At 43.0% G+C, this 21,602-nt stretch overlaps 1 protein-coding gene across 2 annotated transcripts; it reads left to right on the top strand.

Annotated features, from left to right (window-relative positions):
* The first annotated feature begins 68 nt into the window (after positions 1-68).
* On the top strand, positions 69-13,750 carry CTSK (cathepsin K). 2 transcript variants are annotated; one of them, XM_050751013.1, is made up of 8 exons: positions 69-1,458; positions 3,115-3,235; positions 3,698-3,820; positions 3,906-4,061; positions 5,679-5,897; positions 10,239-10,404; positions 10,672-10,777; positions 13,061-13,750. In XM_050751013.1, exons 1-8 carry the CDS (start codon positions 1,403-1,405, stop codon positions 13,158-13,160), a joined length of 1,047 nt encoding a protein of 348 aa, XP_050606970.1. In that variant the 5' UTR covers positions 69-1,402; the 3' UTR covers positions 13,161-13,750. The 2 variants fall into 2 exon arrangements, with proteins under 2 accessions (XP_050606970.1, XP_050606974.1); XM_050751017.1 differs by lacking the exon at positions 69-1,458 and adding an exon at positions 2,580-2,797.
* Positions 13,751-21,602: the final 7,852 nt, after the last annotated feature.

Genomic DNA, 21,602 nt, shown 5'->3' with positions numbered 1-21,602 from the left:
TGGTTCATTAGCAACATATATATATATATATATATATATATATATGTTTTTTTTTTTTTTTTTTAATGAGAGAGAGAATCTCACTCTGTCACCCAGGCTGGAGTACAGTGGCATTATCTTGGCTCACTGCAACCTCTGCCCTTTGGGTTCAAGCAATTATTCTGCCTCAGCTTCCCAAGTAGCTGGGACTGCAGATGTGTGCCACCATGCCCAGCTAATTTTTGTATTATTTTTAGTAGAGATGGGGTTTCACTATATGTTGGCCAGGCTAGTCTCGAACTCCTGACCTCAGGTGATCCACCTGCTTTGGCCTCTCAAAGGCCTGGGATTACAGGCGTGAACCACCGCACCTAGCCCATTAGCAGCTCTTAAAATCCAGAGGCATAAGCCTGTACTCTTGAGGGTTTATGCATTGAATCCAGCTAGAAACTGAGTCTATTACAGATCCCATTTATTATCCTTTCTATTCCAAGAAGCCTTTTTTCCTCCTTCCCCACATCTGTTTATGGAAGAAAATGAAGTTTGGGGTGTGGTTTGAGGACTCAGCGAGATTCTTATGATCTGTCACATGCCTGGATGTTGGGGAAGCATTTGGAGAAGCTCATGTGACTTGTCCTAGATTGGGGATTTTAATTGAGACAGATGATGTTTATCGGGCATCCCACCACCTGAGGGTTTTAGCAACAGAGTCACATGGGAGTCCATCAGAACTTATGGCACTGATTCAAGTGCTGTCATAGATAACCAGGACTGCTGTTTTTGGTTACTTTTAAAGACAGTTTCATCTGGACTTTCTGGGTATATCCTTCAGCAAAACCACATTAGGCTGGGAAAGCTATTCTCCTTCCTGGAAGTAATGACAACTTGCAACCAACAAGCTTACAAAAATACAAAGAATTCTGGAGCGTATGGCTTCCATTATATTATTCTTTTATAGCCTTTTATGTTCATTCCCGCATCCCAGAGGTGAGGGTCAGACACAAATTTGAAAATAGGTTTCAATGTTGGAGAGGTAAATCATAACAGGAAAGGGGTAGGAAAAGATGTAATCCCCCAGTGTTATAATAAAGATATTGAAGAAGAAGGATGGGAGAGACTAGGGCTGTGTCCTTCCTTTTACTCACCAAAAGAGAAGGTAAGCTCCTATTTGAGTCAATAGATACTGAGGTCTTGTTATTTGCCACCAAAGACAGTCTTGTGAGATTAAATACCTAGCAACTCCCTACCCTGGCACACATGCTGCACACACACACAAACACTACAAATCCACTGACTCCTTCCCTCCTCCCTACCCTTCCTTCTCTCAGCATTTCTATCCCCGCCTCCTCCTCTTACCCAAATTTTCCAGCCGACCACTGGAGCTGACTTCCGCAATCCTGATGGAATAAATCTGGCACCCCTGATGGTCTGCCCACACTTCGCTGCCGAAACGAAGCCTGACAACAGTTCCATCAGCAGGTAACATTTGCAACTTCCTAGATCTTTTAGCTTTTCATTCCTGTCAATTCTCTAAGAGTATTAGGGATGTAGTGACTTGAGAATCACAATGAACTTTTAGCCTTTGCAGATGAAAACTGAGATGCACTTCTTAGATCATTCCCTGGCTAAATAAAATCTGCCTGGAAGTCTGTAGAATTCCTTGTATGATTTATATATATATATATATACATGGTTGTAAGTAAAAGCAAAGTATATAGGGAATCATTTGCCTATCCTTCAAGGGTGGCCTTTCTGCAGTGTTTTCTACTTTGGCCAACAAGGATCAAAAGGGTTAACTCCCTAGTGAGGAGGAGGAGGAGAGTGGTATGGGGAGGTGGTAGCTCAGTGCTTCCTGTTTGCTGAAACATCTCAAAGCCCTTAACACTCTAACTTTTAAGTGTCCTACTGGACATTTTGCCAGTTTGAAAAAATTACATGTAAATGGACTATAAGCAATTGTGTAAGCCATATGACATGCTGCAAGCTGCAAATTGTTCTTAAAATGGAGGAGTTGTAATTAAGCAAGCCAATGCAAGAAATGAGTGAAGCTAGCTAAACTTATGAAAAGCTGTGAATTTAATAATCATAGAACATTGCTTTTCAGTCTGAACATTCTTCTAACAAACCTTGGATCTGAGGCTCCTTGTCCTGTGCGGCAGCCACAGTGGTTTTTTGTTGTTAGGGGAAAAATAAAAAACCTTGCCTGCAGCATCTGGTTAAGATTAGGGCAGTTTCCTGCCTAAGGAGGGAGGGGAGAGCAAAAGGAGGAAGAAATGCATAAGGAGAATGAGGAGATAGAAAATGTCTCAGGGCTGGGTGCGGTGGCTCACGCCTGTAATCCCAGCGCTTTGGGAGGCCGAGGCGGGCGGATCACAAGGTCAGGAGATCGAGACCACGGTGAAACTCCGTCTCTACTAAAAATACAAAAAATTAGCCGGGCGCGGTTGTGGGCGCCTGTAGTCCCAGCTACTCGGGAGGCTGAGGCAGGAGAATGGCGTGAACCCGGGAGGCGGAGCTTGCAGTGAGCCGAGATCGTGCCACTGCACTCCAGCCTGGGCGACAGAGCGAGAGTCCGTCTCAAAAAAAAAAAAAAAAGAAAATGTCTCAGAAAACAGGAAACATTGTCATATTTTCCCTTGTCCTCTTCTGACAAGATCTGGGAAAGTACCAGAATTTAGGCAAGAAAGAGAAAAATGCCTCGAAGAAATGATCAGGAAGCAAAACTTAGATGGAAATCTCTCCTTTGTGTATTCTGAACCCCACTACCACCTTGCTCTTTATCTGTCTCCAAGCCTGCTGAGGACCCTGGAGGAAACAGGCACTGAGCCCATTCTGATTGTCCAGTTTCTATCCTATTTCTGGTTGTGTAAGTGTGTGTGTTTGTGTGAGAGAGAGAGAGAGACAGAGAGTGTGTGTGTGTTGGTTAAATCTCCCGAGAGAGAGAGAAATGGCTACATCTGCCTAGATCAAAACTTGGAACCAGATGTACCAGCACCCTATCTAAACACAGGTCCCTCCTGACTATCATTGATTTATCACCCTTTCTCTGTCTACCTTCCTCTTCCTCATAAAGCCTAGTTTTCCTTGGTTTCCCTGCCAAATGGAAGAGTTTTCCCTAATTACATTCTTCTGCAGGATGTGGGGGCTCAAGGTTCTGCTGCTACCTGTGATGAGCTTTGCTCTGTACCCTGAGGAGATACTGGACACCCACTGGGAGTTATGGAAGAAGACCCACAGGAAGCAATACAACAGCAAGGTGCCTGGGGTCCTGAAGGGGGCATGGCAGGAGGGCTGAGACTTGAGCTCTCCCATCTTAGCTGCAGACTCCCTTCTTCAATCCAAATGCTTTATTCCTAGCAAATCAGTCCCTCTTTCCTAACTCACGTTAACATACGGTTTTCATTCCTATGCTTCAAATCATCCTCTGTCAAATTGTATCCTTCCTTTGCTTTATAAGTGTGTTACATTTCTCTTTTGGGAAGATTTCTAAGATTAATGCTATTCATCTATAAGCATTTTTTCTGTCTCTCCAGAGCTTTGTGTTGTATTTCTTTACGTATTATCTCTTCTTGCAGGCCTTAATAATTCCATGGTTAGTTCCCCAACTAAACTGTAAAGTTTTATGATTGTGAGTTTCCTTTATTCTCCTAAAACCCTTCACAATATGACATATGTAACTGTACACGGTCTATACAAGTACTGACTATGCTTTGTTTAGGTGGATGAAATCTCTCGGCGTTTAATTTGGGAAAAAAACCTGAAGTATATTTCCATCCATAACCTTGAGGCTTCTCTTGGTGTCCATACATATGAACTGGCTATGAACCACTTGGGGGACATGGTAAGTACAGCCTCAGCTCCTGTCCCACCTGCACCGTTTGCTTTAGTTCCCTGCTGATGCCTGGCCTCTTTCTTCTTTGTCTCAGACCAATGAAGAGGTGGTTCAGAAGATGACTGGACTCAAAGTACCCGCCTCTCATTCCCGCAGTAATGACACCCTTTATATCCCAGACTGGGAAGGTAGAGCCCCAGACTCTGTCGACTATCGAAAGAAAGGATATGTTACTCCTGTCAAAAATCAGGTACTCTCCTTTCTTCTGGGTGTGCATATGTAATCTGGCATGACCTTTTCCTTTTTCTGCTGCTTTGTTCTTGAGGTGAAAGGGCACCAGGAAGAGAGGGCAAGGGATTAAGGTACATCTCCCCATTCCGTTATTTAACCTCATTTGTTTCTGTACATTTGGGTTGTTTCTGGTTTTTCTTTTTCCTTTCCTTTTTTTTTTTTTTTTGAGATAGAGTGTCACTCTGTCGCCCAGGGTGGAATGCAGTGGTGCAATCTTGGCTCACTGCAACCTACACCTCCCGGTTTCAAGCGATTCTCCTGCCTCAGCCTCCCGAGTAGCTGAGGTTACAGCACGCACCACTACGCCTGGCTAATTTTTCTATTTTTATAGAGATGGGATTTCACCTTGTTGGCCAGGCTGGTCTTGAACTCCTGACCTCAGGTGATCCACCTGCCTTGGCCTCCCAAAGTGCTGGGATTACAGTCGTGAGCCACCGCGGCCTGGTTTTTCTTTATTACAAATAGTGTTGCAATAAGCACCCTTGTGCATATATTTTTGTGCACATGTACAAATATTTATGCAAAACAAGTCCTAAAATTGGAATTGCTGGGTCACAGTCCTTTCCCCCCGCAAAAAATTATTATTATTGTTATTTTTTTTTTTGAGACAGAGTCTCTGTCACCCAGGCTGGAGTCCAGTGGCACAATCATGGCTCACTGCAGCCTCAACCTCTCAGGTTCAAGTGATTCTCCAACCTCAGCCTCTCTAGTAACTGGGACTACAGGCACATGTCACCACACCCAGCTAATTTTTAAAAAATTTTTTGTAGAGACAGGGTTTTGCCATGCTGCCTAGGCTGGTTTCAAATTCCTGGGCTCAAGCAATCTGCCTGCCTCGGCCTCCCAAAGTGCTAGGATTACAGACATGAGCCACAATACCCAGCCCCAAAAAGTTTTTGCAATCTTACATTCTTACTAGCATGAGAATGTCAGTTTTTTCACAGCCCAAACAACACAGGATTGTATCAGCAAGATAAACAATTGATTTAACATTCATATAACAAACACTTTTTGACCCCCAGAACCAACCAGGTGCAGTGTTAGGCAGCAGAGATTCAAGATGACTAAGACACAACCTGTGTCCTCAGGAAATCTCAATCTAAAAAAATAGAATAGGAAAGAAAGAAAAACCTACAATCTAGCTGCATGAACAATAATAGCTAATACTTCCTGAGATTTTATTGTGTGTCAGGAACTTCTTAGCTCTTTACATGACTTAAATATTTTAATCTTCATAACAATATTTTATACATAGAGAAACTGAGACACAGGCAAGTTTAGTAACTTACCCAGGGTCACATAGCGACTGGGTGGCAAAGTCAGGGTTAGAACCCAGGACAACTGCCTCCAAAGCTGGTACTGTGCTCTGCTTTACTGTAGCTAATAGTAAAAATGGTAGCAAACATCAATAGCAGTAGAACAATGCATCAGATGTTAAGGGGAAGAGAAAGACTCACAACAAAGACAACATTTGTGCTGAAATTTTTAGAACACATGGAATTTCTTCAGGCAGGTAGAGAGAAGATATAGAAAATATAAACAGCAAAGATTGATAGTTTCTCTGTATGCCTCTCAGGGTCAGTGTGGTTCCTGTTGGGCTTTTAGCTCTGTGGGTGCCCTGGAGGGCCAACTCAAGAAGAAAACTGGCAAACTCTTAAATCTGAGTCCCCAGAACCTAGTGGATTGTGTGTCTGAGAATGATGGCTGCGGAGGGGGCTACATGACCAATGCCTTCCAATATGTGCAGAAGAACCGGGGTATTGACTCTGAAGATGCCTACCCATATGTGGGACAGGTGAGATTGCTCCACACAATTATACAGCTCTGTCGGCTCCTCCTTCCCCAGCATGATATTTTGTACTAGAAACAATTCCAGAAATACTGTTTTCTGTTACCCTACCCTGCTTTCTTGATGGAATAATTTCCCACAGAAGACTAAGAAGATTTCCACAATCTGGGGGAACTTAGGGAGCTTAAGCTACTATAGTTCCTATTTGCCTCTCTGCCATGGAGAGAAAATAGAGGCTAGGCCACCTACCCCATAGACTTCTGAGCAGGGTTCTATAACCCTTTGCTCAATTCCTCACTCCCACAACAAACCCACAAACCCACCATGCCATTGTGTGGCTTTATTTTATATGATCTCAGTGTGAGTTTTCAGAACATTTAAGGAAGTTATGTAAGTTTACATGCTAACATGTAAAAAATGAGAGAAAAAACAAGTTGCTTCATATTAGAGATAAGGGATTAATTCAGTTCCTCCTGCATGATCCTCTAGTCATAGGAAGGAAATCGTATCTGAAAGGGAGGCAACCTGAGGGTCTTTTTATACACATAGGGCTGGGACTGATAGATAATATAATGTGGGGCCTTCACAACAGAAACCTCTGAAATAGGCATAGCAAGTTTGAGAATAAAAATGATGGCTACTGTGTTCTAAGCCATGTCCTTAGTGCATTTTTTCTTTTTCTTTTTTTCATTTAATCTCATAACAACTCTGTAAGGTAGACTTATCTTCAATGTATATGTGAGGAAATGGACACTTAAGGAGATAAGACACTGTAATTCATACCAGTAGTATGTAGCAAAGGTAAGATGTATCTACTAGGGATGTTTATCTTTAGCAAACATTCCTAGGTATGTCTCCCATACACATGTGCAAGAATTTCTTACTAGGATATAATGACTTGGAACTGAATTATCTGGGTCTTAGGGTATATCTATTTTCAACTTTACTACATAATGTCAAATTGTTTGCCAAAATATTTGGAAAAATTTATACCTGCAATGTATAAGAAATCCCATTGAATCACCTTTTTATCAGTGTGTTTATCTGGCCATTTGCATTTCTTCTTCAATGAATTAACTATTTTTATCTTTTGCTCATTTGTTTTTCTTTTTATTTATTTGAAACAGGGTCTTACTGTGTTGCCCAGGCTGGAGTGTGGTGGTACAGTCATAGTTCACTGCAGCCTCCACTTCCTGGGCTCAAGCAATCCTGTCACCTCGATCTCCCAAATAGCTAGGATATAGGTGTATGCCGTCATGCCCACCAATTTCAAAAATCGTTGAATTTTTTTTTGTTGTTGAGGCTAGGCATGGTGGCTCATGCCTGTAATCCCAGCACTTTGGGAGGCTGAGGCGGGAGGATCACTTAAGCCCAGGCGTTCCAGATCAGCCTGGTACAACATAGCAAGACTTCATCTCTACAGAAAATCTTTTTAAAAGTAGCCAGGTATGGGCCGGGCGCGGTGGCTCAAGCCTGTAATCCCAGCACTTTGGGAGGCCGAGATGGGCGGATCACAAGGTCAGGAGATGGAGACCATCCTGGCTAACACGGTGAAACCTCGTCTCTACTAAAAAATACAAAAAACTAGCCGGGCGAGGTGGCAGGCGCCTGTAGTCCCAGCTACTCGGGAGGCTGAGGCAGGAGAATGGCGTGAACCCGGGAGGCGGAGCTTGCAGTGAGCTGAGATCCGGCCACTGCACTCCAGCCTGGGTGACAGAGCGAGACTCCGTCTCAAAAAAAAAAAAAAAAAAAAAAAAAAAGTAGCCAGGTATGATGGCGTGCACCTGTAGTCCTAGCTACTCAGGAGGCTGGTTGGGAGGACAACTTGAGCCTGGGAGTTCAAGGCTGCTGTGAGCTATGATCATGTCACTGCTCTCTAGCCTGGGTGACAGAGTGAGACCCTGTCCCGAAAAACAATAAAAATTTTTTTTGATAGAGACATTGTCTCACTACGTTGTCAAGGCTGGTCTCAAACTCCTAGGCTCAAGCAATCCTCCCACCTCCCAAAGTGCTGGTATTACATATGTGAGCCACCATGCCTGGCCTACCTCTTTTTTTTTTTTTTTGAAATGGAGTTTTGCTTTTGTTGCCTAGGTTTGAGTGCAGTGATGCGATCTTGGCTCCCTGCAACCTCCATCTCCTGGGTTCAAGCGATTCTCCTGCTTCAGCCTCCTGAGTAGCTGGGATTATAGGCACCCACTACCATGCCGAGCTAGTTTTTGTATTTTTAGTAGAGACAGGGTTTCACCATGTTGACCAGGCTGGTCTTGAACTCCTGACCTCAGGTGATCCACCCGCCTCGGCCTCCCAAAGTGCTGGGATTACAGGTGTGAGCCACCGTACCCCACCTCTTACCCATTTTTAATTGGGTTGTTTTTTCTCTTTCTTAGCAATTCTTAAAAGTTTAAAAAGACTATTTGGATACCAGTACTATGTACTTAAAAGTTGAGGTTTGTCTTTTCATTCTCTTTATGTCTTTCAATCTAGAAAAGTTAATTTTAATATAGTAAAATGATTAATTTTCCTTTGCAATTTTTGCAATGTGTTTTATTCATTTATGAATGGAGAAAGGTAAGAAAAAACAAAATTTAAAAAAGAAGAGATCTGGCCAGGTATGGTGGCTCACACCTATAATCCCAGTACTTTGGGAGACTGAGGCAGGCAGAGCACTTGAGGTCAGGAGTTTGAGACCAGCAGGGATAGCATGGTGAAACCCCAGCTCTACTAAAAATACAAAAATTAGCCAGGTGTGATGGCATACACCTGTAATCCCAGCTACTCGGCAGGCTAAGGCAGGAGAATTGCTCAAACCCAGGAGGCAGAGGTTGCAGTGAGCCAAGATCATGCCATTGCACGCCAGCCTGGATGACAGAGACTCTGTCTCAAAAAATAAAAAGATAAAAAAGAAGAGATCTGATAGGGCAGCAGCCAGATAACATTTTAAAGGGATGGTATTATAAGTTTGTTCCAGCTATAATGCAGGTTATTCTGACTTTAAAGTATCATCACATAACATCTTTTTGAGTCAGTTTCCAAGATATTCTGTTTCACTTGTAATTCTGTGTAGTTTTTGGCACCAGGAGGCATCAGGGATTTGGAGCACATGGCAGAAACAAAGGCATATTGAAAAATATCAAGGCAGTAGACCACTGTAATCTTAAAATAGCACAGCAAATGCTGCTATTGCTGTTAATATTTAGATAATGTTAGATAACGTATTTTTTTAGAGGATATTTCACTATCTTACACAGGCTGGAGTGGAGTGGCTATTCACAGCAGGATCATAGTACACTAAAGCCTCAAACTCCTGAGCACAAACAATCCTCCTGCCTCAGCCTCCTGAGTAGTAGATAGTATATTCTTGTGGATGCAACCTTAGGGTTCTGAAGGGGTAGTCTGTAGGAAAATGAATTGCTGAAAAGAATACACCACCTTGACATGGGCTATTATTCGATTCCATAATTGTGGCTTCCCAACGAAATATTGCTAACTACCTGTAAAATATAGTGTTGGAAGTCATAGGCTAAATTGCTAAGTTCTTTAATCTATTTTAGCGTCATGTTATGTACTTTCATATTTCGTCTTTGATGAGAGCACAAGGATCACACCAGTTCCCCTGATATAGGTGCAGAGGGCCCAGGTCTTCCCTCTAGCTAAACCTTGACCTTGGCCTCCTGTCCACACAGAAGCTGGTGCCTTCCTGCCCCCTGAGGCTAATACATACTATGTGGCCAGAAGATGGTTTATGCTTTTAAAAAAAATCTTATTTCAGAAATCTTTCCCTACTGTTTTACAGGTTTTCCTCCCACATTTATGTCTTAAAACACCTGTAGTTGATTTTTTTTTTTTTTTTTTTTTTGAGCTGGAGTCTCGCTCTCACCCAGGCTGGAGTGCAGTGGCACGATCTTGGCTCACTGCAAGCTCTGCCTCCCAGGTTCACGCCATTTTCCTGCCTCAGCCTCCCGAGTAGCTGGGATTACAGGCACCCACTACCGTGCCTGGCTAGTTTTTTTGTATTTTTTTTAGTAGAGACGGGATTTCACCGTGTTAGCCAGGATGGTCTCGATCTCCTGACCTCGTGATCCACCCGCCTCGACCTCCCAAGGTGCTGGGATTACAGGCGTGAGCCACCGCGCCCGGCCTGTAGTTGATTTTTATGTGTGGTGGAAGGCGGGAATCCTCTTTTCATATTCTTTTTTGTGAGGAAGAACAGACCCTCTCTGGAAACCCTAGACTGCTGCCTCTGTTAGTTCACTGGCATCACTCAAAATATTGGTTGAGTTTCTCACTCACTGACTCATTGCCTATTGCTTTGTCCTACTTCTATTACAATCTTGTTTCTTCCAGGAGGAGAGCTGTATGTACAACCCAACAGGCAAGGCAGCTAAATGCAGAGGGTACAGAGAGATCCCCGAGGGGAATGAGAAAGCCCTGAAGAGGGCAGTGGCCCGAGTGGGACCTGTCTCTGTGGCCATTGATGCAAGCCTGACCTCCTTCCAGTTTTACAGCAAAGGTAAGAAGCTGCTGATCCTATAGATCACTGTCTTTTATGATACAAGCTTGATGGCTTCTCGAAGGACCTTGGGTATTTTCAGTACTAGTTTTTGTATTCAGATAGAGGCAGCCAGAGAGAAATTAACAACTGCTGCAGTACGGAGCAGCATCTCTGTGGTAAACCCTCCTGACAGGGATGGAATTCTAGAGAGTCTCCTGGACTGGGAGATCCCACAGGGTGACCCTTGGATTGCATAGAGCCTCACACTGATAGTTTGTATTCTAGGTGTGTATTATGATGAAAGCTGCAATAGCGATAATCTGAACCATGCGGTTTTGGCAGTGGGATATGGAATCCAGAAGGGAAACAAGCACTGGATAATTAAAAACAGGTAATGATGGGAACACTACTTTTGTTATTCAATCACCCTTTTAACACTCAACCTCACCTCCAGCTTCCCGATATTCCTTTCTCTGTCCCAAATCAAGAAAAAATTATCTCAGGCTTCTCACTTCTATCTTCTCAGTCAGAGGCTCTTAATTCTGAGTCCAACACTTAATGGCCAGTGTGTTAGTCCATTTTGCATTACTACAAAAGAATACCCGAGACTGGGTAATTTATAAAGAAACGAGGTTTGTTTAGCTATACGAAGCATGGCACTAGTATCCGCTCAGCTTCTGATGAGGCCTTGGAGCTTTTTCTCATGGCAGAAGGCAAAAGGGGGAGCAAGCATGTCACATAGTGAGAGAGGGAGCAAGAGAGAGAGGGAGGTGCCAACTCTTTAAAGAACCAGCTCTTGCATGAACTAATAGAGTGAGAACTCACTTATCACCAAGGCGATAGCACCAAGCCATTCATGAGGAATCCACTCCCATAACCCAGACACCTCCCACTACACCCCACCTCCTACATTGGGGATCACATTTCAGCATGAAACTGGGAGGGGACACACATCTAAACCATATCCGCCAGACAATAGTGCTCAATTATGTGCTGGGCAGATACTCCCTGTGTGCAAGATGCTTAGTGACATACACAAACCAATGAGCAGGTGACACCTTCAGTGAGCTCAGAGCCCAGTAAGATAGACGTAACTAACCACGAGATAAAGCAGTACAGAGAATCAGCAGGAGCTTTGAAATTACATATTTTTACTTTCTTTTGTCGCTAATATGATCAGTTTCTTAGGGTGGTTTCCATTAGCAGTCTGTCTTTAACAACAGGGCAACAGCGTAAAGGTTTAATACTCCTTTGAACAGTTTTTTCCCTTCAAGATACACTTAGGATACACGTATATAAGAACTTGCCAAAGATTGTGAAGAGAAACATTTTTTAGAAATAAGATATAAACAAAAAAAGTTGGTGTTTACTTTCCTGTGTTGGGGAACAAAGAAAACTCCAGGGTACCTTGTTTTCCATTTCTCTTTAGCACCTGGTGACTTTTGGGGAGGGGCAGATTGATAAGAATTATAGTTTTCCTTTCCTGGCTGATCACCATTAACCTGGCAGCAGCACTGGCTAAATCTGCTGTCCTTAGTGCCCTCCAAGGAACAGGAGCCCTAGACTCTGGGGAGCTCACAGACTCACGCAGTGGTGTTGTTCAAACCTGAAGCAACTTTTTATATCACAGTTCCAACTCAAGATGAACCTGAGCATCTTCCCAAGTCTCCCACAGCTTCTGTCCTGTGTTGTCCCTTCTCTTGACTCCCAGCTCTAAGCACTTACCCTGTTCTTTCATGATCAGGTGCCATGTGTGGAGATACTTCCAAGAGAGCTGGGAGGAAGAAAGGACACACCCGGGCAGGATCAGGAACACTGAGGGCCCCTAGAGAAGGGGAGAGTGGGGATAGAGTACAGGTTTTAAATAAAATGTATTGGGTAATTAGAGAAGTTGCTGCTTGGGGAAAGAGGACTGAAAACAATTCAAGAAGATATACAGACAGTCTCTCCTCTCTCCTCTTTCTCTCTCCTGTGTCTCACGTCATCTCTCATGTCTTCTAGTCTCGCCACTCATTTCCTTAATAATCTCATCTACTCTCATAGTTTCATCCATCTCTTCTATAGGGTTTACTCCCCAATCAAGATCACCAGCTTCAGCCTCTTTCTTATGCTCTAAACTTACATTTTCAAGATTAATCTTCCCCAAATACAGCTCTGATCACATCACTCTCCCACTCAAAATCCCTTACTGGCTCCTCCACTATGATGGGTCACAGAGTAAAGGTGAAGCTGTTTAACCTTGCAGTAAAGGTAATTCAACCTGGTCTCAATCCGCCTTTCCAGACATCTCTCCCACTACACCCTGTTAGGCACACTGTTTTTCAGCTACATGATCCTAACAGTGCCCCACACTTTCCTGCCTCTATTGTTCATTTCACACCCTTCCACTGGCATCCCCTTCCCACAGGTCGAAATTCTACTCAGCCTTTTGGCTCAGCTTAAATGCCATCTCTTACATCAAGCCTCTGAGATTCTCTTGATCAGAAGGAATCTTCCCTCCTTTGATACCTGTAGTATTATGCCTTCTTCCTATTTCTTGACTTTAAACTCTTTAAAGGTAAAAACCATCATATTCATTTTTGTGTACCATCAGTATCTCACACAATACTCAGTAAATATTTTAATGAATAAATAAACTAAGAGTACTAAGTACTTTTCTTGATTGGTCTTACAGCTGGGGAGAAAACTGGGGAAACAAAGGATATATCCTCATGGCTCGAAATAAGAACAACGCCTGTGGCATTGCCAACCTGGCCAGCTTCCCCAAGATGTGACTCCAGCCAGCCAAACCATCCTGCTTTTCCATTTCTTCCGCAATGGTGCAGTGTAACGATGCACTTTGGAAGGGAGTTGGTGTGCGATTTTTGAAGCAGATGTGGTGATGCTGAGATTGTCTGTTCAGTTTCCCCATTTGTTTGTGCTTCAAATGATCCTTCCTACTTTGCTTCTCTCCACCCATGACTTTTTTCACTGTGGCCATCAGGACTTTCCCTGACAGGTGTGTACTCTTAGGCTAAGAGATATGACTACAGCCTGCCCCTGACTGTGTTGTCCCAGGGCTGATGCTGTACAGGTAGAGGCTGGAGATTTTCACATAGGTTAGATCCTCATTCACAGGACTAGTTAGCTTTAAGCACCCTAGAGGACTAGGGTGACCTGACTTCTCACTTCCTAAGTTCCCTTCTATATCCTCAAGGTAGAAATGTCTGTGTTTTCCACTCCAGTTCATAAATCTATTCATAAATCTTTGGTACAAGTTTACATGATAAAAAGAAATGTGATTTATCTTCCCTTCTTTGCATTTTTGAAATAAAGTATTTATCTCTTGTCTACAGTTTAATAAATAGCATCTAGTACACATTCATTTTGTGTTGGATACTGTGCTAGGTGCTGGAAGAAAAAAGATGAATAGAACGTTTTCTCTGTACTTGTTGCACTCACGGTCTGGTTGTAGAGACTGTCACATAAACAATTCATCCCAATTCATTTATTTGTTCATTCCTTCAGCCAATATATATTGAGTGCTTACTCTGTACCAAGAACTGTACTACATTTCTGGGATTAAGTGGATATAAGGAAATCTCAATGTTTAATTCTGCCTGAGGGGAGACATGAGGCGTGACATGGAAACTTGAGTCTTGAAAAACATTGTAAGGTTAGTTTTTCTTTTCTGTCTCTCTCGCTCTGCCTCTTTCTCTCTCTGTCGTCAGGGTCTCCCTCTGTTGCCCAGGCTGGAGTCAGTGGCACTCATAGCTCACTGCAGCCTTGATCTCCTGGGCTCAAGAGTTCTTCCCACCTCAGCCTCCTAAGTAGCTTGGACTACTGTGAACACCGCCATGCTTAGCTGATTTTTAAAAAATTATTTTTTGGGAGACTGAGGTGAGAGGATCACCTGAGCCCAGCAGTTTGAGACCAGCTTGTCTCCCTATGTTGGCCGCCTCGGCCTCCCGAAGTGCTGGAATTATAGGTGTGGGCCACTGCATCCAACATGACACTGTTGTTAATATGGCTATAATCCCCAAATTGATCTACAGAATCAACACAATTTGTATTAAAATCCCAGCTGGCTTCCTTGCAGAAATTGGCAAGCTGACTCTAAGATTCATATGGACATTCAAGGGCTTCAGAAATAGCCAAAACAACCTTGAAAAAGAACAAAGTTGGAGGACTTGCACTTCTCAGTTTCAAAACTTAACTTCATACCAATAGTAGTCAAGACAATGTGGCATAGGATAGGCATATAGATCAATGGAATAGAATTAAGGGTGTAGAAATAAACCACATTCAACTGACATGGGGTGCCAAGACAATTCAAGGTGGGAAAGAATAGTCTTTTCAAAAAATCATGCTGGACAACCAAATAACAACATGGAGAGGAATGAAGTTGGAACACTACTCCATCTCATATAAAACATTAATTCAAAATGGCTAAAAACCTAAAGGTAAAAGCTAAAACTCTTAGAAAACACAGGGGTAAATCATCCTGACCTTGAATTAGGCAGTGGTTATGACACCACAGCACAAGCAACAACAACAGAAAATTAGGGCTGGGCGCCGTGGCTCATGCCTGTAATCCCAGCACTCTGAAAGTCTGAGGTGGGCAGATCACCTGAGGTCAGGAGTTTGAGACCAGCCTGGCCAACATGGTGAAACCCTGTCTCCACTAAAATACAAAAATTAGCCAGGCATGGTGGTGGGCCCCTGTAATCCCAGCTACTTGGGAGGCTGAGGCAGGAGAATCACTTGACCCTGTGAGGCAGAGGTTGCAGGGAGCTGAGATCACACCACTGCACTCCAGCCTGGGTGACAGAGCGAGTGCTTAATAAAAAAAAAAGAAAAATTAGGGTGCTTAATAAAAAAAAATTAGGGTGCTTAAAAAAGTTAGATGATTGGACTTCATCAAAATTAGAATTTTTTGTGCACCAACGGACACTATTAAGAGAGGATAAAGACAATACAGAATGGGAAAAGATATCCACAAGTTATATATCTGATGAAATAATTAATATCCAAAATATGCAAAGAACTCCCACAACTCCACAATAAAAATAAAGAATAAAAAATGGGCAAAGGACTTGAATACATATTTCACCAAAACAGATATACAAATGGTAAATAAGCGCATGAAAATATGCTCAACATCATTAGCCTATAAGGAAATGTAAACCAAAACCACAATGAGATACACTTCATACCCATTAGAATGGCTGTTACGACAACCACAAAAATCCAGAATGTAACAAGTGTTGATGAGGATGTGGAGAAACTGGAACTCTTGTACATTGTTAGTGGGAATGTAAAAGGGTGCACTTGCAGTGGAAAACAGTGTGTTGGTTCCACAAAAACTTAAACATAGAATTACCATATAATCCAGCAATTCCACTCCTAGGTATAGATCCAAAATAATTGAATGCAGGGATTCAGATACTCATACACCAATGTTCTTAGCAGCATTATTCACAAAAGCCAAAAGGTAGCAACAACCCAGTGTCCATTAACAGATGAATAAATAGCTTAATGTGATAATATTTTACACAATGGAATATTATTCAGCCATAAAAAGAAAATCCTGGCTGGGACCGTGGCATGCCTGCATAGTCCCAGCTACTAGGGAGGCTGAAGTGGGAGGATCGCTTGAGCCCAGAAATTTGAATCCAGCCTGGGCAACATGGTGAAACCCCATCTCAGGTAAAAGAGAAAGAAGAAAGAAAGAGGCCGGGCATGGTGTCTCATGCCTGTAATCCCAGCATTTTGGGAGGCCGAGGCGGGCGGATCACTTGAGGCCAGGTGTTCGAGACCAGCCTGGCCAGCATGATGAAACCCTGTCTCTACTAAAAATACAAAAATTAGTTGGGTGCAGTGGCTCATGCCTGTAATCCCAGCTACTTGGGAGGCTGAGGCACAAGAATCGCTTAAACCTGGGAGGCAGAGGTTGTGGTGAGCTGCAATCGCACCACTGCACTCCAGCCTGGGCGACAGAGTGAGACTACATCTCAAAAACAAACAAACAAAAAAAACCACTTTATTACTTAGCCTTGTGATTCCAAATTAAATATTAATCATTTTGTTGTTACTCTTCTCTACTTCTCTTATGGTCCATATTAGCAAATTCTGTCCCTGCCTCTTCAAAATATAATATGAATCTGGACATTTCTCTCTCCCTCTACCATGACCACACGGTTTAAGCTCCCTTCGTTGCCCCCTAGTCTTATGTAATAGTCCTATAACTTCCCTACTTCCACACTACACTCTGCCCTACAGTCTATTTCTCCCTGTACAAAACTCTCCGTTACTTTTTCATTTATTTAACAAATGTTAAGTCTCTACTATGAGGCAGGCACTGTTCTGGTAATTCAACAGTGACAAAAATTCATAACCTCATTGGGTTTATATTTTAGTGAACTTAGAATATAATACAAAAGTCTTAAGTGGCCTACAAGCAGAATGATCTGGTCCCAGGCTTTTTTTTTGGTCGGGGGGGATGGAGTTTTGCTCTTGTTGTCCAGGTTTGGAATGCAATGGTGTGATCTCAGCTCACTGCAACGTCCGCCTCCCGGGTTCAAGCGATTCTCCTGCCTCAGCCTCCTGAGTAAGTGGGATTACAGGTGCCCACCACCACGCCCGGCTAATTTTTGGTATTTTTAGTAGAGACAGGGTTTCTCCATGTTGGTCAGGCTGGTCTCCAACTCCTGGCCTCAAGTGATCACCCATCTCGGCCTCCCAAAGTGCTGGGATTATAGGCGTGAGCCACCAGGCCCAGCTGTTTTTTGTTTTTTGTTTTTTTAGGATAGGGTCTCATTCTGTCACCTAGATTGGAGTGCAGTGGAGCAATTACATCTCACTGCAGCATCGACCTCCTGGGCTCAAGCGATTCTCCCACCTCAGCCTCCTGAGTAACTGGGACTGTAGGCACATGTCACCACGCCCAACTAATTTTTGTATTTTTTGTAAAGATGAAGTTTTGCCATGTTGCCCAGGCTAGTCTCGAATTCCTGGACTCCAGTAATCCACCTGCTTCAGCCTCCCAAAGTGCTAGGATTAACCACCGTGCCTGGCCCAGGCCACCTGTCTGACTTCATTTCAGCCTGTGGTGTTATGGAAAGTGGTTCCCTAAACAAAATTAGAATGCTGTTAGAAATAAGGAGTTGTTCAGAAAATGTTCCTGCCTGTATAAAAGAGTGCTTATCAACACCTCTTCCTCAGTGAGAGACAACCCAGGGCCTCATTTGGTTACTGTGTTCAACTCTAAGACCAGGATTTCTGGCTGATGATTTCTTTCTGATTTCTTTCTCAAATTTGGATATGGCTCCTTGAGGCCTGGCAAGCAGATGCTTAATATTTGTTAAATAAATGAAAGAGTAATGGGAGAGTTTTGTACAGGGGAGTGATGTGACCTGGGGTACAGGGAAGAATAGACTGTAGGGCAGAGTGTAGCATGGAAGTAGGGAAGTTAGAGGGCTGTTACGTAAATCTAGTGGGAACTTAAACTGTGTGGTCATGGTAGAGGGAGAGAGAAGTGGTCAGATTCGCTTATACTGGGTAAAACTTAAACTATCTTAGCCAATATATCTTAAAAAAAAAAATGGAGAGGAACCGAGTAATTATAATGAAAACTCTAATTCTGGAAAGAGGAGAATGGATGAAAAATAGCACACAGTTATCGTTGATCTGTAGCATAAATTATGTCCTGCTAGGCAGGAATATGGAAGACTTCCTGCCTGGCAGTAGAATGAGTTCCTTGGCGAGGTAACTGGGAAACTCGAGGCTCGCTTTCTATGAGGATCTTCTTTATGGTCTAGCATGGCTCCTGCTTCTTCCTGCTAGAGGATCTTACTTGTCTCTTATTCTTCATGGCTATGCCAGAGATGGGCACATGGAAATGCCCTTTCTGGGCATGCCCTATTCAACTTTAGCTGTGGTACAAATTGGAAACCTAGAAAGTACAATAGATTGCTGGGCCTGGGGTTTCTTTGGCAATACGTTCCCATAAAAGTTCAGTAGCTTTTGGTCTGAGTTGTCACACCCAAAAAGTGTTTTTCTAGATAAAATGTTTAAATCTGAGAATTTCAAACTCCTAGGAATCAACCTCAATGCGGTGCCATCCCCCTAACCTCCATTTAATGGTACTTGTCCTAAGAAGCTCAAAATAAAAGCCGTAAGAGCAGACGTATACCCATAATCTGAGCTATGCCCTCTTTTCTGGGAAAATGCTTAGCTGGAGGTGCATGACAAAACCCTGGAACTCTGGTCTTATTTCTTGCTGAATCTTTTGCCTCCTTGCCTCTGCATTAAGTTTAGTTTGGTGCTTTTTATTTTGTACTTTTTTGAGATGGAGTCTTTCTCTGTTGCCCAGGCTGGAGTACAGTGGTACAATCTTGGCTCACTGCAGCCTCTGCCTCCTGGGTTCAAGCAGTTCTCCTGCCTCAGAGTAGCTGGGATTATAGACTCCCACCACCACACCCGGCTAATTTTTGTATTTTTAGTAGAGATGGGGTTTTGCCATATTGGCCAGGCTGGTCTCAAACTCCTGATCTCAAGTGATCTGCCCACCTCAGCTTCCCAAAGTGCTGAGATTACAGGTGTGAGCCACCATGCCTGGCCAGTTTGGTGCTTTTTCTACCCTATAGGGCTCTAAACGATGGGATTTGATATTACAGGCTATAGGCAGAGAGAACTTCACTTAGCAAAGTGATATATTATTCTTTCTATGCTTTTAGATAGAACACTTTCAGATTAAGTTACTAAGTAACTTTCTTGTATCCTTTCTTTTTTCTTTCTTTCTTTTTTTTTTTTTTTTTTTTTTGAGACTAAGTCTTGCTCTGTCGCCCAGGCTGGAGTGCAGTGGTGTGATCTTGGCACACTGCAACCTCTGCCTCCCGGGTTCAAGCAATTCTCCTGCCTCAGCCTCCTGAGTAGCTGGGATTACAGGCGCCCGCCACCACACCTGGCTGATTTTTGTATTTTTAGTAGAGACAGGGTTTCATCATGTTGTCCAGGCTGGTCTCGAACACCTGACCTCAGGTGATCCACATGCCTTGGCCTCCCAAAGTGCTGGTATTACAGGTGTGAGCCACTGTGCCCGGCCACTTTCTAAAGCCTACAAAAGAAGCCAACATATGCCAATATGCTGAATTTTTCCTATCATTTCTTTTTCTTCTTCTTCTTTTTTTTTTTTTTTTTTTTTTTTTTTTTTTTGAGACAGGGCCTCATTCTGTTGCCCAGGTTTGAGTGCAGTGGCACAGTCCTGGCTCATTGCAGCCTTGACCTCCTGCACTCAAGTGATCCTCCCATCTCAGCCTCCCGACTAGCTGGGACTATAGGCGTGTGTCCCACACCCAGCAAGTATTTTGTAGAGAAGGGTTTTGCCATGTTGCTCAGGCTGGTCTCTAAATCCCAGGTTCAAGCAATCCGCCTGTCTCCCAAAGTGCTGGGATTACAGGGGAGAGCCACTGCGCCGGGCACTATCATTTCTTCTCATACCACACTCCAGTGGGCCTGTGGTCTTACCCCAAAACAATAGGCAACAGATATTTCAGGAATTCATAATTTCCAGTTTGGACTAGAGTCCTCATTGCCCTATCCCCACGCCCTCCATTCAGCCAATTCCACATTTTAGAGTTTGTAACTTGTACCAAATTTTGAGTCAGCCAAAATTGACTACTCTTCTTTGCAACAAAGAACCTCGTGATACAGGTCTTGCAGGCTGTGATTGTGTCACATGCTCATTCCCCAACCAGTCATTGTAGCCAGAGGGATACAAAGTTTTGACAGGCTGACCTTGGGACCTATGCCCACTCTTGAAGCTAGGGGTAAGATTGGTTCTATCTTAAGTCCAGGAGTGTCGGGGTTTCCCCATTTTAAAATCAGAGTGCTGTTACTACGAGGAGGAGGAATGGAAGCTGGAGAAAAAAAATATATACTTCCAACATCTTTTAGCTTAGCTATTCTCAACTTTCCCATATTACTATAGAGAGGACAGATTTTGTTCACATTTCCATGGACACGCTCACAAAATAATGTCAGTCTCTGGTAGCTACCCATAATTCTCTCCTTCTCTCTCCCAGAAAGCATGCTGGAATGCACATACATCAACATAATATTATTATAGGGATCATCTGCTGAATCGGCTCTAATTGTTAAACATATCACTTTCAAATGTTGGTACTTTTTTATTAGTAACAAATTTCTCGTGACTTACCTTGTAATTAATGTAACACATCAAATATGTCACACCAATTGTTGTTATTCATTTGTTAGGGGAGGGAGCTTATCATTGGCTTCTAGAGTACTCACTAATCATGTCTTATTTTGTTCTCTTGGTAAAATTAAGTTCCTTTGAGCACACATTGCTAGGTGACAGGGAGTACTTGTAGGATAATGGGGGATGTCTACTAGGATCAAATAATGCACCAAGCAGATAAGCTATACAGAATATCAGAAATAATATATATTTCAATTCAGAACATTCCTATTTTCCCTAATGACTCAATAATTCTGTTTTCTTTCTTCAGAAATAGTTATTGCATAATATTAACATAAAGTTAATTGAGGAGGAAACTCAACATTATGGTAAAATTATCTTTTCTAGTCCCGTATTCTCCTACAGTCCATGAAGGGTATTCCTCACCTCACCTCCGTCCTTTTCTTGGACAGTGGGGTCAGTAAGAAGTGAGCTATTTTATTACGAAAATAATGTCTGTTATTAAATTCCTAGCACACTTGGGTAAATTAACAGAGACTAGAGCTAGCATCGGTATCATCCTAAAATTCAAAATCCTCTTCTTTAAGACTAAATAAGGATAGGGCACAGTGGCTCACGCCTGTAATCCTAGCACTTTGGGAGGCTGAAGCAGGTAGATCACCTGATGTCAGGAGTTCAAGACCAGCCTGGCCAAAATAGCAAAACCCCGTCTCTACTTAAAAAAAAAAAATACAAAAATTAGCCAGGCATGATGGCGTGCCTGTAATCCCAGCTACTGGGGGGACTGAGGCAGGAGAATTGCTCGAATGTGGAGGTGGAGGTTGCAGTGAGCCAAGATTGTGCCACTGCACTCCAGCCTGGGCAACAGAGAGAGACTGTCTCACACACACGCAAAGACTAAATAAGATAGAGAAACTTTAAGCAGCTGATTTTCAGGGGGCATGAAACTAAGAGATGGTGACTTCAAAAGCTGGAGAAGGCACAACTGTAACAGGTGGGGACAAAGCTTCCTTAT

This window comes from Macaca thibetana, chromosome 1, assembly GCF_024542745.1.
Source record: "Macaca thibetana thibetana isolate TM-01 chromosome 1, ASM2454274v1, whole genome shotgun sequence".
In the NCBI taxonomy this organism is placed as follows: Eukaryota; Metazoa; Chordata; class Mammalia; order Primates; family Cercopithecidae; genus Macaca; species Macaca thibetana.
This window is presented reverse-complemented; position numbering and strand designations above follow the sequence as displayed.